General features: G+C 40.6%; 3 protein-coding genes across 5 annotated transcripts in view; all 3 read left to right on the plus strand.

Moving 5' to 3' along the window:
- Positions 1 to 5,253, plus strand: LOC101886535 (A-type potassium channel modulatory protein KCNIP2). The gene is made up of 8 exons (XM_005156483.6): positions 1 to 237; positions 1,518 to 1,645; positions 2,116 to 2,185; positions 2,498 to 2,568; positions 2,642 to 2,749; positions 3,307 to 3,411; positions 4,540 to 4,602; positions 4,832 to 5,253. Exons 1-8 carry the CDS (start codon positions 120 to 122, stop codon positions 4,877 to 4,879), a joined length of 711 nt encoding a protein of 236 aa, XP_005156540.1. The 5' UTR covers positions 1 to 119; the 3' UTR covers positions 4,880 to 5,253.
- Positions 5,254 to 7,714: 2,461 nt separating this feature from the next.
- On the plus strand, positions 7,715 to 13,250 carry cutc (cutC copper transporter homolog (E. coli)). Its single transcript, NM_001006046.1, is given in 9 exon segments — positions 7,715 to 7,751; positions 8,784 to 8,853; positions 9,037 to 9,096; positions 9,382 to 9,591; positions 11,696 to 11,731; positions 11,805 to 11,938; positions 12,021 to 12,048; positions 12,198 to 12,303; positions 12,778 to 13,250. Coding segments are annotated over 8 exon segments (756 nt in total). The 5' UTR covers positions 7,715 to 7,751; the 3' UTR covers positions 12,890 to 13,250.
- A 3,865-nt stretch (positions 13,251 to 17,115) lies between these two features.
- Positions 17,116 to 19,113, plus strand: part of abcc2 (ATP-binding cassette, sub-family C (CFTR/MRP), member 2) — a 35,839-nt gene continuing 33,841 nt past the window's right edge. For 2 of the 3 annotated variants that reach the window (XR_012388510.1, XM_073919428.1), the window contains exon 1: positions 17,116 to 17,271. Coding sequence is in view for 2 of the 3 variants with exons in the window: in XM_073919428.1 (XP_073775529.1) it covers positions 17,230 to 17,271 (42 nt within the window). In the remaining variant the exon portion in view is untranslated. 3 annotated transcript variants of the gene reach the window in all.

Raw genomic sequence — 19,113 nt, forward strand, 5'->3', positions numbered from 1 at the left:
CATGCTCTCTAAAGAGTCATGTAAGACTCATAATGGAAAGGTGTGTGTGTGTGTGTGTGTGTGTGTGTGTGTGTGTGTGTGTATAAATATAGCACTCAGTCACTCAGAGCAGTGTGTTGATGATGATGTCTGGCTCTCAGACGGTCAGTCTCCTGCTGCCGGCTGATGAAGCTGGAGGTCTGTATATCCTGATGCTCGTCTCGTTGTTCCCGCTCTACTACTGGATCCTGAAAGCAGGTCAGAGTCTGGAGTTCTTCTTTCACACTTTCTTTGTTTAGAAGCAGTGAAATTAGGGTTTTTATAGGCTCTGGAAATGCTGGGTTTTTGTTGTAACCCAACGCTGAGTCAAACAAAATACAAACACAATCGTTGAGTTTGAAAAAGCTGTTAAATTTGATGTAAAATTCCGTTTAAATTGGAAATACTCAATTACATGATGTATATTATGCAGAAATGTTTTTTTATGACTTAAATTGGATGTACAAACAAAATTAACCCGACATTGAGTTTGTCCAAATTTGAATTTATGGGTTAATACGACCTAGCATTTTTTGAGGCTTCTCTTTGTTTTGATATAAATTATAAATTAGTAATCAGCCAATCACATGGCAGCAGCTTAATGCATTTCGGCATGTAGACATGGTCAAGACGATCTGCTGCAGTTCAAATTGAGCATCAGAATGGGGAAGAAAGGGGATTTAGTAGACTTTGATCGTGGCATAGTTGTTGCTGCCAGACGAGCTGCTCTGAGTATTTCAGAAACTGCTGATCTACTGGGATTTTCACGCACAACCATCTCTAGGGTTTACAGAGAATGCTTCGACAAAGAGGAAATATCCAGTGAGCGGCAGTTCTGTGGGCACAAATGCCTTGTTGATGTTAGATGTCAGAGGAGAATGGCCAGACTGGTTCCAGCTGATAGAAAGGCAATAGTAACTCAAATAAGCACTCGTTACAACCGAGCTCTGCAGAAGAGCATCTCTGAACACACAACACGTCCAACCTTGAGGCGGATGGGCTACAGCAGCAGAAGAGCACACCGGGTGCCGCTCCTGTCAGCTAAGAACAGGAAACTGAGGCTACAATTCACACAGACTCACCAAAACTGGACAATAGAAGATTGGAGAAACGTTGCTGCTCTGATGAGTCTCCATTTCTGCTCACACATTCAGATGCTCGGGGAAACAAGACAAGATATTTGCTTGTCTAGAAAATGCTTCTTGATTTAAAAATATTTAGATATTTAAAATAGAAACCAGACAAAATATCTAAGTGAGAGAGGCATTTTTCCCCCAACAGAGAGTGCTAATTATATTTGAATATATTGTATTTTTATTTAAATTATATTTTTTATGTTTTTCTGTTTTTTTTATTTGATATATTCAAATGTTGACTGTAAAATTAATCTCATTTTTATCTGTTTATTATTGACGCATAGTAACATTCTTCACAGCATTCTCTCCTGCATGTGTATCAGCATGTGTTTGCAAGTATTTGAGATGTTTATTTTCCTCCAGAGAGTCCTGAAGATGAGCTGAAGATTTTCTCCTTCGTCTGCCATCGTCCTGAACAGCTGGAAATACTGCAGGAGGAAACCAAATTCAGCAAAACAGAGCTGCAGTTCCTCTACAGGGGCTTTAAGAACGTGAATACACATATAATAACAGCACTTTACACTACTCCCTCCACACATTACCAAACCCGACTCACAGATGTACTTAAAACTGCAGTGCAGAGATGGACATAAACTCCAAAGAATAATGACGTATTTTAAGTATATTTGGTTTGTAGTTGTTTTTACTTTTTTGACTGAGTGGCTTATTACGCTTATTTTTTACACATATTAGTCAGATTATAGCTGCAATGCTAATTATTATCCACAGTCTTTAATCAGCCACAGAAACACTCAAATGCATGCTACACAAAAATAAATTAATGAATATCCTATAAATAAATTAATTAATGCTTATAGCTGATGTCATTAAACACTTAATCTTAAAATCGAATCTATCATCATAATTAACTTCTTTTAATATTTCTCAGATTGGTGTGTAATTAATTGCGTGTGTGTTGTGTTCAGACAGTGTGTGAGTGATCAGATGTTGTGTGTTTCAGGAGTGTCCCAGTGGATATGTGAATGAAAAAGTGTTTAAACTCATTTACTCTCAGTTCTTCCCTCAGGGAGGTGAGAAGCTGCAGAATACACTTTATTTTGCTGCAAATTAACTTATAACTTCAATTTCTTTTATGTTTAATTTAATTTTGTCATTTAGCAGATGCCTTTGTCCAAAGCGGCGTTCAGTTGACTTTATATTTTAATGTTTCTACTGTGGTTTGTTAGTGTTTGTAAAATGTATTTTAATTTAATTTAGCCCAAATACTATTTTCTTGTAAAGTTTTTACTGTTGTTGCAACAGCACAAGCAGGTTTTCCCTCATATTAAACAAAGGTATGACCGTTTATTGTTGATTATGAATGTGTGTTTTCTCTCTCTCAGATTCGTGTGTGTATGCTCATTTTCTATTTGAGGCTTTTGATACGAACAGAAATGGCTGTCTTAGCTTTCAGGTGAGCTTTTTGAGATTTTATCAAACACACACTCACAAAACATTTCTCACATTAGTGTTTGTTGGTGTTTCAGGAGTTTGTCGCTGGTCTGTCGCTCATCCTCAGAGGCTCCATGTATGACCGACTGAACTGGGCCTTTAATTTCTATGACCTCGATAAAGACGGATTCATCACAAGAAAGGTATTTCAGAATCCATGGTGGATTACTAATGAATTACAATCTGTTACTGATTACAAATTACAAGACAAAATGTGTGGTCAGTAATATAATCTCTTAGATTACACCTTTATGGTAACATCATCTGCTTTTGGATTACATTTAGGTTACGTTTGTAATCTTAATATAATAAAAATATTTTTGATTGCTGAACACAATCTGAATTATACACTCTCAGAAATAAAGGTGCTCGAGCTGCACTGGGGTAGTGCCTTTTCAAAAGGTCCACATTTGTACTTGAAGGGTCCATATTGGTACCTCAAAAGTGTTTATTAATACCTATAAATTTTAAGAGGAACACTTTTGTACTTTTTAGGTACTAATATGCACACTTGAGGTGTTAATATTGACGTTTTAGGTACAGATTTGTACCTTTTGAAAAGGCACCACCCTAGTGACAGCTTGTGTACCTTTACAAGTACTTAATCCAGATTACATGATCATATGAATCTGACTGGTTTACATCCCTATAATGCACTGCTGTAATGATGTAAACACATCTGTGTGTGTTTTTTTTTCAGGAGATGATGAACGTCATGAAGTCCATATATGATATGATGGGGAAATATGTGCATCCGGAGATTAATGAGGAAACTGCCAGAGAACATGTGGAAAACTTCTTTCAGGTGAAAATACTACAGTAAATACTAGTGCTTTGAACCATACTGTGGTTATACACGATACAATATAATATTTAAAGCTCTTCAGCATGCTGCAGCATTAACTATAGTGAACTGATATAATATAATAAATATTGTAGTGTACTATTCTAGTTTTTACTGTAGTAAACTGAGGTGTATTCCAGTATAATATACCCAATAGTTGTAGAAAACTACTGTACCGGGTCATTTGCTACTAGTACTAGTGTGGTAGAAACAACACAACACATCAATTATTATTGTGGTTGTGTTACCATAGCAACTGTAGAATCATCATAACAGATCATTTACTGTAGTTGTCGTGTTACCATAGCAACTGTAGAATCATCATAACAGATCATTTACTGTAGTTGTCGTGTTACCATAGCAACTGTAGAATCATCACAACAGATCAATTACTGTAGTTGTCGTGTTACCATAGCAACTGTAGAATCATCACAACAGATCAATTACTGTAGTTGTCGTGTTACCATAGCAACTGTAGAATCATCACAACACATCAATTATTGTGGTTGTTGTGTTACCATAGCAACTGTAGAATCACCACAACAGATCAATTATTATTGTGGTTGTGTTACCATAGCAACTGTAGAATCACCACAACAGATCAATTACTGTAGTTGTTGTGTTACCATAGCAACTGTAAATAAATTTTAAGTTTATAAAGTTGTCATTCTGCATTGCTGGAAACAGCTTTTCATGCCCTCAAACAGATTTGTCCAGCCCAAATGCAGCAATGAACAGATGAAAATCATCCTTCTTGCTCTTCTAAACAACATCACATGCACGTATAAACCTGTTTAACCAGTTTACACTGAAGTGACTTGAAGGAGTTTAAGAAAGTTGTCATTCTGTGTTGTGATAAACCGCTTTTAGGCCCTAAAACAGTGCTTCAGGACAAATATTGTTGCAAATAAAAGTGTAATAAAGTTGCTTATACTTTGACAGTGGACCCTGCTTGACTGAAAGGTTTTAGCTTTTGTTTTTAAAACATTCAGACAACATTGAAAGGTAACATTCCCATAATGCCTGCTGAATGATAGAAAGAAGAAGAAGTGTTTAATAATCAATCCTGAATCTGATCAATGTTTGCAGAAAATGGATAGAGACAGAGATGGAGTGATCACTATCGAGGAGTTCATGGAGTCCTGTCAGAAGGTGCATTTCTCCATCACTCGTTCATTTATTATTATCACAACATTCATTAAATAATACAGTACAATACAAACAGCTTAGAGTGACCATCAGCCAATCAAAACCATTCAGCAGACATGTCATATAATCTGAGATAACTGAAGCAGTTCATTTGCTGAAGCGGTTTCTGTGATATGGTCATTAAAGTGTGGCTGTTTCTTTTATCTGTCTTTGTCTTGTGTGTTTATGTGAGGATGAGAACATCATGCGCTCGATGCGGCTCTTTGACAGCGTCTTCTAGAAGTGTCTGCTCGCTCTGGATTCATCTCTCTCCTGTATGAATATCTCTTTTCATTTAGAGATACAATGAACTTCATCGGTGGGATCTTCTTCTCTGAACACTAAGCTAATAAGCATTTCACACCTGTAACCCTGCTGTTTGGACTGAAGATTGGACTGCAAAAAACCCCTCTTTTTCATTCTGTTCTATTGCAGCCATTTGCTAAAATAATTTGAGTTCATTTTTCCCTTATTAATGTACACACAGCAGCCCATATTGACGGAAAAACACAGAATTGCTGACATTTTTGCAGATTTATTAAAAAAAGAAAAACTGAAATATCACATGGTCAAAAGTATTCAGACCCTTTTAAAGTTGTCTATTGAAGACAGAGTAATACTGGAGTTTTACACATTGTACAGTGACTCTGATGTGTGTGTGTGTGTATATATATATATATATATATATATATATATATATATATATATATATATATATATATATATTAAAGATTTAAGAATAAAAAAGAAAGAGTGTGTGTTTCATTTGATAAATTAATTAGCCTATACCCAGGTAGCAAAGAATTCTGGCCCAGATTTGGCATAAATCTGGCACAGCAGGCATTCATCCGGCACTGGCATACAGCATGTGGACCAAACATGGCCCTGGTTTGGCAGAGGTGGGACCGTCTTTAAAAAAGCACACAATACTTGGGATGGATGTAAATTGTAGTATTTGGCCCAGATGTTAATAATTGATATGTGGGTCATGTAAGTTGACTCACATTTAAAATACATTTTTACTATTTTTAAATTCTACCAATCAGGTTCTTTTGAAAAAAAGCACCTCCATAGCATGCCTAAATCGCAATGATTCATGGGTTTATCAGTTTCATTGCAGTTGTGACCCACCAACATATCTGGCCCAGTTCAGGCTCAGTTATGGGTTATTACTCTTGTCTGGAAGTCAGACTTGGTCCAGTCATGTACTGTAATTCAGGGGTTCCCAAACTTTTCAGCCTGCAACTCCCAATATGACGATGCCAGTGACTCGCGACCCCCAATATCTTGGTTATGAATACAGAAACCTTGCATGCAATGTCACACACCAATACACCCAGGGATATTCTTTGTTTAATGTCAGTGAGGTAAATGGGCCAGAAACTTTAACCTGGTGTTATAAAATCAATCTGCAGCATCTGACGCTATTGCTGTGTCTTTAATATAATGTAATTACCACTGGGGTCGCAATCCAATAGAACTAGTAACTATAAGCTACTAAAGTAACTATATAGTAATTATAAACAACTGTATTTTTTCTGTAGGTTATGGATAAAATATGGTCATTCCTATATGATTTAATAATAATAAATAGATTTTTTTAAATCACCAGGCAACCCCCCTTCATTGTCCCGCAACCCCTCGAGGGGTCCCGACCCCCACTTTGAGAACCCCTACCGTAATTCACTGCGGCATGTGGGCCAAGCAAAAGCTGATTGTGTGGGCCAGAACTGGGCCAGAGATATTTTGCCATGTGGGTAATCGTACAAAGCACATGAACAAGTGTAAATCACACACATAATTTACACTGTGATGATACCCACGACAAATACCATGGTAAATACTATACTGTTCTTGAGCCACACTATAGTATTGTGAATTATAGCGAGGCTACTGTATATTCAAGCAAATGCAAACAACTCTTTGTTATTGAATGCTGCAGCATGCTGTAGTAATAACTATAGTGAACTGATCAATACACTTTATGTGTTTACTACAGTAAACTGTGGTGTGTTGTAGTATAATTAACCCTATAGTTGTAAAAAAAAATATATATATATATATATATATACTACAGTATTGGGTCATTTTGGGGACGGCACAGTGGCTCAGTGGTTAGCACTGTGGCCTCACAGCAAGAAGGTCTCTGGTTTGAGTCTCGGCTGGGTCAGTTGGTGTTTCTGTGTGGAGTTTGCATGTTCTCCCCAGTGTTGGCGTGGGTTTCCTCCGGGTGCTCCGGTTTCCCCCACAGTCCAAACACATGCGCTATAGGGGAACTGATCAACTAGTGTATGAGAGTGTGTGTGTGTGAGAATGAGTGTGTATGGGTGTTTCCCAGTACTTGGTTGCAGCTGGAAGGTTATCTGCTGTGTAAAACATATTTGGCAGTTCATTCCTCTGTGGCGACCCCTGATGAATAAGCAACTACCGGTAAGCCGAAGGAAAGTGAATGAATGTGGATTTTTTTAAATAACTCTACTGAAAAATCCAGCTTAAACCTGCCTAGGCCGGTTGGCTGGTTTTAGCTGGTCGACCAGGCTGGTTTTAAAGGTGTTTTGGCCATTTCCAGGCTGGTTTCCAGCCATTTCCAGCCTGGTCTTAGCTGGTCAGGCTGGAAAATGACCAGCTAAAACCAGATTGACCAGCCTGGTTTAAGTTGGACATAGCTGGTTTTGGCTGGGTTCCCAGCCAGGCTAGGCTGGTCAAGCTGGTTTTAGCTGGTCATGGCTGGAAACCAGTCTGGAAATGGCCAAAACACCTCTAAAACCAGCCTGGTCGACCAGCTAAAACCAGCCAACCAGCCTAGGCTGGTTTAAGCTGTTTTTTCCAGTAGGGAACTATTACTTCTGGCAATAAACAGTCCTTTTTCCACACTCACGAAAATTCTCCGATATTCGTCAAATGTTTTGGAGGTCACAGTAAACACACTCTGTAGTGTACAGTACACACACTTCTGTACAGTAACGAAAGAACACACTCCAGTCCAGTATATGCGCTCAAGTCTCGTCTCCACTGAATCTCGCGAGAGTCCCAGAGTGAAACGCTTGTGCATGCGTGTAAATATCGCGAGAGTGTCAGAGTGATCAGCTTCCGGCGCTGGACTCTCAGCAGAGGTAAAAACACGAGAGAAAACAGAAATCTATGTAGTTACACAGACACTGTTATAATAAAAGTCATTAATAAAAGCGTAACAAAGCTGACATTGCAGGAGCCGGAGTAGTTACTGGCACCGCGAGCTCGCTTTTTAGGACACTTTGCCAAACTCCTGTGCCCACATCAGTAATACTATAGTAATCTATAGTAAATACTGTAGTGTTAATGAACCACCATAGTATAATGACATCTTATATACTGTACATATTATAGTATGTACACCTGTAGTATGAACTAGTAAACTGACAATGAATACTGTAGTGTATACTTTAGTTGTTTACTACACTAAGCTGTGCTGTGGTGTAAGCTACAGCACTGGCTCATTTGTTTATATTACTGTAAGTTAGTTATTATAGCAATTAGAATCACCACAACAGATTCATTCAAGTATTTTACTGAAAACACTGTGGTATTTTACTATAAATGACTATATTCTGTGTGGAGTTTGCATGTTCTCCCCGTGTTGGCATGGGTTTCCTCCGTGTGCTCCGGTTTCCCCCACAGTCCAAACACATGCGCTATAGGGGAATTCATTCATTCATTTTCTTTTCGGCTTTCCCTTTATTCATCAGGGGCCGCCACAGCGGAATGAACCGCCAACTTATTTAACATATGTTTTACGGAGCAGATGCCCTTCCACCTGCAACTCATCACTGGGAAACACCCATACACATTCATTCACACACATACACTACTACGGACAATTTAGCCTACCCAATTCTATAGCGCATGTGTTTGGACTGGGGGAAACCGGAGCACCCGGAGGAAACCCACGGCGACACCTATAGGGATGTTGATGAACTAAATTGGCCGTATGGGTGTTTCCTAGTACTGGATTGCAGCTGGAAGGGCATCCACTGTGTAAAACGTATGCCGGGATAGTTGGCGGTTCGTTCCGCTGTGGTGTCCCCTGATGAATAAGCTGAAGGAGAATGAATTAAAATATTATGTGTGTGTGTGTGTGTGTGTGTGTGTGTGTGTGTGTGTTTCAGATGTCAGACGGGCTCCTGATGGAGGTGTGTGTGGACTCAGTTGAGTCTGCCATAAATGCAGAAAGGGGAGGTACAGTTACACACACACACACACACACACACACACACACACACACACCTTCTATTATGCAGTCAATGGAAACAGCAGTGTGTAATCAGATTGAGAGTGCAGCTCTTTGCACTTTTAGTACGTGTGTGTTGATTGTTTTGTAAGTGTTGTGTGCAGATGTTGTGTGTGTGTGTGTGTGTTCAGGTGCTGCTCGAATTGAGTTGTGCAGTAATCTGCTGGAGGGAGGAACGACGCCAAGCACAGGTCAGCTCACACACACACATACACAAACACACACTCATGCATGCATACACACCCTCACACACATGCATATGCACACACTTACACATGCATAGACACATGCACCAACACACTCACGCTCCCACACACGTGTACACACACATGCTTACACATACATTCATGCTCACAATTAAATACACACTCACACACATGCACACACTTACATATGTGAGCACACACACACACTAACTCCCTGACATGCTGGGCCTATTATTTGCGTGTGTGTGTGTGTGCATGTGTGTGTTTCAGGTCTGCTGCAGGTGGTGAAGGAGAACGTGGAGATCCCGGTGTTCGTCATGATCCGTCCGCGTGGGGGGGATTTCCTGTACTCTGAGTGGGAGGTGGAGGTGATGAAGAGGGAGATCCAGCAGATGAAGAGTCAGCAGGCGGACGGGCTGGTGTTTGGCGCGCTCACCGAGGACGGACGCGTACACACACACATCTGCATGGAGCTGCTGGGTAAAGCAACACACTCATCATCATCATCATCATCAGTATTACCCTTCATCTCTGCCGCTCCACATTTTGACAGAAGCCCCTTTCACACATGCAGACTTCTCTGGAAAATTACTGGCTTTTTAATTCATTAATACATAAATTATTTAACAATTAAAGCTGCTGGGTGAAACATACAGGCTTTTACTCATGTTTTTCTGGAAAATTAAAGAATTTGATTAATTAATTGACTGAAATTATAAAATTAAGTAAAAAAAATAAAAAATAAAAATCAAAGCTATCAGTTTAGGGCGGAGCTATCAGTCCTTTAGGGTGGAGCTATTGTTTCTGTAGAGCAGTGCTATCAGTTCTTTAAGGGAGGAGCTATCAGTCTTTTAGGGTGGAGCTATCAGTCCTTTAGGGCAGGGCTTTCAGTCCTTTAAGGGCGGAGCTATCTGTTCTTTAGGTTGGGGCTTTTTTTGTGCTTTAGTGTGGAGCTATCAATCCTTTAGGGCATAGCTATCAGTCCTTTAGGGCGGAGCTATCAGTCTTTTAAGGCGGAGCTGTCAGTCCTTTAGGGTGGAGCTATCAGTCTTTTAAGGCGGAGCTGTCAGTCCTTTAGGGTGGAGCTATTAGTCTTTCAGGGTGGAGCTATCAGTCCTTTAGGGTGGAGCTATCAGTCTTTTAGGGTGGAGCTATCAGTCCTTTAGGGCGGCGCTATCAGTCCTTTAGGGCAGAGCTATCAGTCCTTTGAGGGCGGAGCTATCAGTCCTTTAGGGCGGCGCTATCAGTCCTTTGAGGGTGGAGCTATCAGTCCTTTAGGGCAGTGCTTTCTGGCCTTTAGGGCAGGGCTGTCAGTCCTTTGAGGGCGGAGCTATCAGTCCTTTAGGGTGGCGCTATCAGGCCTTTAGGGTGGAGTTATCAGTCTTTTAGGGTGGAGCTATCAGTCTTTTAGGGTGGAGCTATCAGTCCTTTAGGGCGGCGCTATCAGTCCTTTAAGGGCGGAGCTATCAGTCTTTTAGGGCGGAGCTATCAGTCCTTTAGGGCAGAGCTTTCAGTCCTTTAAGGGCGGAGCTATCAGTTATTTAGGGCGGAGCTATCAGTCCTTTAGGGTGCAGCTATCGTTTCTGTAGAGCAATGCTATCAGTTCTTTAAGGGAGGAGCTGTCAGTCCTTTAGGGCGGAGCTATCAATCCTTTGAGGGCGGAGCTATCAGTTCTTTACGGCGGAGCTATCAGTCCTTTAAGGGCGGAGCTATCAGTTATTTAGGGCAGAGCTATCAGTCCTTTGAGGGCAGAGCTATCAGTTCTTTAGGGCGGAGCTATCAGTCCTTTAAGGGCAGAGCTATCAGTCCTTTAGGGCAGGGCTTTCAGTCCTTTAAGGGCGGAGCTATCAGTTATTTAGGGCGGAGCTATCAGTCCTTTAGGGTGGAGCTATCAGTCCTTTAGGGCAGGGCTTTCAGTCCTTTAAGGGCGGAGCTATCAGTTATTTAGGGCGGAGCTATCAGTCCTTTAGGGTGGAGCTATCAGTCCTTTAGGGCAGGGCTTTCAGTCCTTTAAGGGCAGAGCTATCAGTTCTTTACGGCGGAGCTATCAGTCCTTTAAGGGCGGAGCTATCAGTTATTTAGGGCAGACCTATCAGTCCTTTGAGGGCAGAGCTATCAGTTCTTTAGGGCGGAGCTATCAGTCCTTTAAGGGCAGAGCTATCAGTCCTTTAGGGCAGGGCTTTCAGTCCTTTAAGGGCGGAGCTATCAGTTATTTAGGGCGGAGCTATCAGTCCTTTAGGGTGGAGCTATCAGTCCTTTAGGGCAGGGCTTTCAGTCCTTTAAGGGCGGAGCTATCAGTTATTTAGGGCGGAGCTATCAGTCCTTTAGGGTGGAGCTATCAGTCCTTTAGGGCAGGGCTTTCAGTCCTTTAAGGGCGGAGCTATCAGTTATTTAGGGCGGTGCTATCAGTCCTTTAGGGCGTGACTATCAGTCCTTTATGGTGGTGTTCTCAGTCTTTTAGGACAGGACTGTCAGCTCTTTAGGGTGGGGCTATCATTCATTTGGGGTTGGGCTATCAGTCCTTTAGGCCTGATGTGTATTTCTCCATCACCTGCTGCATGTGTTGTGTTTGTTTCCTCCGCAGCTGCTAGTCGACCTTTACCGGTTACGTTTCACCGAGGTAAAGTATGATTTCTCTGAATATATGCAGCCGGTGACTGTCTCTGTCAGACGTGCGCTGGTGTGTGTTTCAGCGTTCGATATGGTGCACGATCCACTGGTGGCTCTGGAAACTCTGATCTCGCTGGGCTTCGAGAGGGTTTTGACCAGCGGCTGTGACAGCTCGGCTCTCGAGGGTTTACCGGTGATCAAACGCCTGGTGGAGCAGGTCAGAGACACACAACACTGCAGACACTCACATCTACACTCCAGCTCATCCATAATCTGCTCTTCTGTCATTCTGCGCACAGGCAAAAGGCAGAATAGTGATAATGCCAGGTATGTTTGATTTCACATCCTCACTCTTTTCTAACTAAACACACTCGGCCGGATCCAGCAACACGCAATAATGTCTGATCTACAGATATACGGTGTTGTAACACAGCTGTGTGTGTGTGTGTGTGTGTGTGTGACTCTGTTGTTGTCAGGAGGTGGAATCACAGAGAGAAACCTGCAGAGGATTCTGGAAGGTTCTGGATCTCAGGAGTTTCACTGTTCTGCTCGATCCAGCAAAGACTCCAGCATGAAGTTCAGGTGGTTCCAGATCAAATTTACTATTTAATTAAATAAATAGTTAATAATATGATGAAAATGCATGAAATTGTAACATTGTAAACCTAGATTGTCATAGGAGGAGGATGAGGGTTGCCAGGTGAACCCCACCCCCTTCTCTAATGTTAGGAATTTGTATTGCAATACCTACATCAACCACTAAGTGTCAACCCTACACTGTAAAAAAAAAAAACATTTATATTTATATATATATATATATCTGTTAATGCAGGGTTCCCAAACTTTTCAGCCCGCGACCCCCAAAATAACAGTTCCAGTGACTCGTGATCTCCAAACTCCTCAGAATATAAATATACTTTTATATAACATTGCGCACACAACAATAGGCCTATAAACACAAGCATATAGTGCATTTACACTGTATTAAATGATGATGATGGTGCAGGATCAACATTAGTAAATTTGCTTTATTCACATGTGTGTTTTGTCCTGTAGGAACAGTAATGTGTGTATGGGAGGCTCTCTGTCTGTTCCTGAATATGCAGTGAAAGTGGCGGACGTGACTAAAATACGAGCACTCAACGCCATCGCCAAAAACACTCTCTAGGACACACGGAGCAGCGCTCACTTACAGCTGCAGAATATTAAATGTGCTGTACGGTGTTACACGAAGGACACTCTTAAAATTCAGGATGATGTACAGTATGTTGAATATTATGAAGCATTATGAGCATTACAGCATTATGAAGCTGATTTATAACAGTTTATGATGCAGTTACTGTTGGAAATTGCATTAAAAAATGATTAAAAATCAACTGCTCTGCTTCAATTGATCGTGTACGGGATTTTCAGCTGCAAAATTCAGCCTTGGTTCTCTTGATATATGTTGATAGTTTACAGTACAGCAGGATCCATCCATGTGTTCATTTTGTCTGTTGTTTATTAAATAAAACATGTAAATAAAAAAATGGCGTGTCAGTTTTAAATATCATCCACACACAGTAAAAGAAATACCCCTGCATTCCCAATACTGACAATAACTAATGTAAACAACAAAGAATCAGATTGTAATTTGCTCGTCTTAATTATTGTGTTACATACAATTACATCTGAAGCAATAAACCATTTTTTTTAAACAAGAATAAAAATGAGACATTTATTTAGGTAATAAAAGAAAAACTAGTGAATTTACACTCACCGGCCACTTTATTAGGTACACCTGTCCAACTTCTCCTTAACACAAATTAGTAATCAGCCAATCACATGGCAGCAACTCACTCAGTGCATTTCGGCATGTAGACATGGTCAAGAGGATCTGCTGCAGTTCAAAATGAGCATCAGAATGAGGAAGAAAGGGGATTTAAGAGACTCTGAACGTGGCATGGTTGTTGCTGCCAGAAGGGCTGCTCTATGTATTTCAGAAACTGTTAAGCTACTGGGATTTTCACGCACAACCATCTCTAGGGTTTACAGAGAATGCTCCGACAAAGAGGAAATATCCAGTGAGCGGCAGTTCTGTGGGCGCAAATGCCTTGTTGATGAGGTCAGAGGTCAGAGGAGAATGGCCAGACTGGTTCCAGCTGATAGAAACAACATGTCCAACCTTGAGGCGGATGGGCTACAGCAGCAGAAGAGCACACCGGGTGCCGCTCCTGTCAGCTAAGAACAGGAAACTGAGGCTACAATTCACACAGGGTCACCAAAACTGGACAATAGAAGATTGGAGAAACGTTGCTGCTCTGATGAGTCTCCATTTCTCCTGACACATTCAGATGCTCGGCTCAACAACATGAAAGCATGGATCATCCTGCCTTGGATCAGCGGTTCAGGCTGGTGGTGGTGGTGTAATGGTGTGGGGGAGATTTTCTTTGGGTCCATTAGTACCAATTGAGCATCAACGCCACAGCCTACCTGAGTATTGCTGCTGACCATGTCCATCCCTTTATGAGCACAGTGTCTCCATCTTCTGATGGCTACTTCCAGCAGGATAACGCAGCATGTCATAAAGCTCAATCATCTCAGACTGGTTTCTTGAACATGACGATGAGTTCACTGTACTCAAATGGCCTCCACGGTCACCAGAGCTCAACCCAATAGAGCAGCTTTGGGATGTGGTGGAGATTGGCATCATGGATGTGCAGCCGACAAATCTGCAGCAACTGTGTGATGCTATCATGACTATATGGAGCAAAATCTCTGAGGAATATTTCCAGTAGCTTGTTGAATCTATGACACCAAGGATTAAGGCAGTTCTGAAGGCAAAGGGGTCCAACCCGGTACTAGTAAGCTGTACCTAATAAAGTGGCCGGTCAGTATATATATATAATTGAGTCATTTTTTGCTTTTGGTTTCTGTTGTTTTATTTTAATGTAACATTATTATTATTATTATTTAGTTTTATGGTTTTTGATGATGTTTTGATGTAAATTAGTTATTTTATTTGTTAGACCTCCAGAAGAACAGCCACGAGCCCTCCCAATGTGGGTCTAAATAAACACTGAACACTGGAAATGAAATATAAAATCCCCTTTCTAATGGTTTAGGGGGGATTATCCAGTAACATGAGCAGAAGTGCTGTGTAATGCTCATATTGTCAGTCATGCTGATGTTGTGTCCTTGGGTCGCAGCACACACTGTATATCTTATCATGTCTGATGTAATCATTAACAGTAAAGCTCTGGGCCAAAGATGATCCTGTCCACAACACCTTATAACCCTTCTTTATAGGAATCAGAATTAATGTGCAGTGATTTCCTTTTATTGCTGATGATGGATATTAATCTTGTTTCAGCTCTTGTGTGTATTCAGGGAACGTTTAATCTAATCTGTGCAGCAGGAGTGACGCTCAGCTAATGTCTCGCACGTGTGTTTCTTTGCTTTGATTATTACACGTTCACGTTGTTAATAGTTGTTGTGGGGTTAAAGATGTCCTTGTGACTGTGTGTTATTGTAATATTAGGTAAATCTGTGTTTTTAATAAGTGTACTGATGTTGTAGGAACATTAGCCATGTGTGTTTCCCTCTGCTCGTGGGTAGCGCTGCTGTGTTTATGTCTCTTTAATGATTGTGTGTGTGAGACAATTACAGGAAACCCAACCCTGAGCAGCAGATCAAGAGAATACCTCTGTCCCACTGAGTCTGAGTGTGTGTGTGTGTGTGTGTGTGTGTGTGTGTGTGTGTGTGTGTGTGTGTGTGTGTGTGTGTGTGTGTGTGTGTGTGTGTGTGTGTGTGTGTGTGAGAGAGAGAGAAAGAGAGTGAGTGAGTCTGTGTGTTTATATGTATGTTTGTGAGTGTGAAAGTCTGTGTGTGTGTGTGTGTGTGTGTGTGTGTGTGTGTGTATGTGTATGTATATGTCTGTGAATATATGTGTGTGTGGATGCGCTTGCATGTGTATATATTTGTGTGTGTGAGTTAATGTCTGTTTGTGTGTGTTTATATGTATGTGTGTGTACGTGAAAGTGTGTGTGTATATGTGTGTGTGTTTGAGCTTACATGTGTATATTTGTGTGTGTAGATGTGTGTTTGTGTGTGTGTATATATTTCTATGTCTGTAAATTTGTGTGTGTGTGTGTGTGTGTGTGTTTATATGTATGTGTGTGTGTTTGTGTGTGTGTGTGCTTGCACTCGCATGTGTATATATGTGTGTGTATATGTGTATGGCTGTGTGTTTGTTTGTGTGTGTGTGTGTGTGTGTATCTGTGTGTTATTATGTATGTTAGTGAGTGTGAAAGTGTGTGTGTGGTGTGTGTGTTTGCGTGTGTGTATATATTTCTATGTCTGTAAATTTGTATATGTGTGTGTGTGTGTGTTTATATGTATGTGTGTGTGTGTTTGTGTGTGTGTCTGTATATATGTGTATGAGTGTGTGTGGTTGCACTTGCATGTGTAAACGTGTGTGTGCATGTTTGTGTGTGTGTGTATATCTGTAAATTTGTGTGTTCATATGTATGTGTGTGTCTCTGTGTGTCTATGTATGTCTGTGAGTAAAAGTGCATGTGTGATGTGTGTTTTTAGTGTGTGTATATTGTATGTGTGTGTGTTTGGGTGTGTATATGTGTATTTCTGTTAGTTTGTGTGTGTGTGTGTGTGTGTGTGTGTGTGTGTGTGTGTGTGCGTGCGTGCTTGCTCTTACATGTGTGTATATGTGTAATACACATAGTTGTATGTCATTGTGGATGTCTGTGAGTTTGTGTGTGTGTTTATATGTATGTCTGTGAGTGTGAAAGTGTGTGTGTGTGTGTCTGTAAATTTGTGTATGTCTGTGTGTGTGTGTATTTGTGTGTGTTTGTGTGTGTTTATTTTAGTGTGTGTGTGTGTGTGTGTATGTATGTCTGTAAATTTTGTGTGTCTGTGTGTGTGTGTGTGTGTGTGTGTATTTGTGTGTTTGTGTGTGTCTATTTTAGTGTGTGTGTGTGTGTGTATGTATGTCTGTAAATTTGTGTGTGTTTGTGTGTGTGTGTGTGTGTGTGTTTGTGTGTGTGTCTATTTAAGTGTATGTCTTTGAGTTTGTGTGTGTGTGTGTGTGTGTGTGTGTGTGTGTGTGTTCTTTCCCCCTACCTCACATGTTCTCAGCTATGATGTATGATGTGTGTGTGTGTGTGTGTGTGTGTGTGTGTGTGTGTGTTCTTTCCCCCTACCTCACATGTTCTCAGCTATGATGTATGATGTGTGTGTGTGTGTGTGTGTGTGTGTGTGTGTGTGTGTGTGTGTGTGTGTGTGTGTGTGTGTGTGTGTGTGTGTGTGTGTGTGTGTGTGTGTGGACTTTACTCAGTGAGTAATGAGGGCTGAGCAGTATCTCTGCTTGTCTTCAGTGAGTGTGTTAAGGTTGAACTCAGTTTGGGGAAGACTCCCGACAGCCTCAGTGTGTGTGTGAGTGAGTGTGTGTGAGAGTGTGTGTGTGTCGTCGGTGTGTTTCCAGCAGCGTGTGATCAGTGTGATGGAAGAATCATGACCGCGGCTCTGGATAAATACTGCGGCTCCGTCTTCTGGGTGAGTTCCACTTTAACTTATTTAGTCTTGTTTCCAGTCCAAATATCTACAAACTCTCAAATCAAGAAGTATTTTCAAGACAAGTACATAATATAGTGTTGTTTTTAGAAATAATGAGTCAAAATGAAGAGAGTTTTACATTAAAACAAGCAAAATAATCTGACAATGAGGGAAGGAGAATAATATTACATCAAAAGGAAGAACAAGTTTATTTTTTCCCTCTATTATCAGATTATTTTGCTTGTTTTAATGAAAAGCTCTCTTCATTTTGACTCTTAATTTTTGAAAACAACACTATATTGAGTACTTGTCTAGAAAATACTTCTTGATTTAGGAGTTTGTAGATATTTGCACTAGAAACGAGTCAAAAACTCTGAGTAAGAGAATCAGTTTTTGCTGTGTAACTCCTGCTTTCTCACCTCTAAATACGAACACAGTGAAGTTCCCTCATTTACCACAGTACAAAGTACCAAAGCAGGATTGTACACAGCAAAGCCTCCTTATCTAGTCATGAGTTACAATCTGATTCCCAGCCAGAAAATAATCCTAATGGTCTTCTTTTGACGAACAAAACACTATGAGAGCAGATCATGTGAGATTATTATGATTGCTGAAGATTATGGATCTTTTTTATTAGTTACACTGTACACAAGATCTGTTAATGAACAGTTTCTGTATTCAGTGTGTTTATTTGCGGTGGTAAATTGCATTATGGGATGTTGATCTCTGCTCTGTCTATGTTTGATGTTAAAAATTCAACTCTACAATTTAACAAAGTGACTTTTACTGACATTTTAGTCATTTTATATGATAACTTGAATATAATGTACACTGCCTGACTAAAGTCTTGTCGCCTCTCCAAGTTTTATGAACACAGATAATAACTGGACTCTAGTTGCTGATCTGGTGTCAGAAGTGTCTCTATGAAAGGTGAAGGCCTCTAGATTTTACTGATTTGAGCTCAATAAATCTGATCATGTCTTGATGTTGACTGATTTGATGAGGACAGTGCGCTCTGACTCTGCTCAGACTAAAGTGTCATCACTGAACAGAAATAATGTCCAGTATAGAATATAAAGTCCTGCTGCAGTGGAGACAGAATGAATATTGTGTCTGACTCCATCATGAGCTTGGAGGACTGCATCCATACATCTCTGACATGACTCACATCACTGATTAATAAAGTCATCTGGAATGAAGAAGAAAGCCTTCAGCAGAGCTCATCAAGAGTCTTTGTGTTCATCTTCAACGCCTCCTCCTTCATCAGCTCAATAATGTTGATGTCTGGTGACTGGGCTGGCCAATCCTGGAGCAGCTTGAGCTTCTCTGCTTTCAGGATCTTTGATGTGGAGGCTGAAGTACACTGTAAAAAATTACTCAAGGGGGTGTTAAATACCACCCAAGAAAATCAGTTAAAGTTTAATTAAGTTTATGAGTTAGCATCTAAAATGCAACATAATGGGTACATTCTACCTACACTATCTATTTTTTAACAGTAAAAAAATGCAACACTTAAAAAATGAGTAAAGTATACTCTTAAATATTTGCTTTGGTACCGCAAATTGCGCATGCGTCAACATCCAGGAGGGAATCGCGGGGTCGCCATTTTCCATGTCATTGCCAACGTGGTTGGACGGCAATTGAATTACAGGTAAGTTTTATTTAACTTGTTGATATATTGAATGCAAATGTTAAGTTGTGTAACGTCAAAATCAACCAGAAGATTATAATCTGCGCGCTTCTCTTTGTTGTCGACACCACAGTGACAGATTCACATTTTGGAATTTGTGGTCAGTCAAATTAGCATTTAAATTTTAATTGCCCAGTACTCGCACCTGCTAA

The sequence above is a fragment of the Danio rerio genome, chromosome 13, assembly GCF_049306965.1.
Source record: "Danio rerio strain Tuebingen ecotype United States chromosome 13, GRCz12tu, whole genome shotgun sequence".
Classification (NCBI taxonomy): domain Eukaryota; kingdom Metazoa; phylum Chordata; class Actinopteri; order Cypriniformes; family Danionidae; genus Danio; species Danio rerio.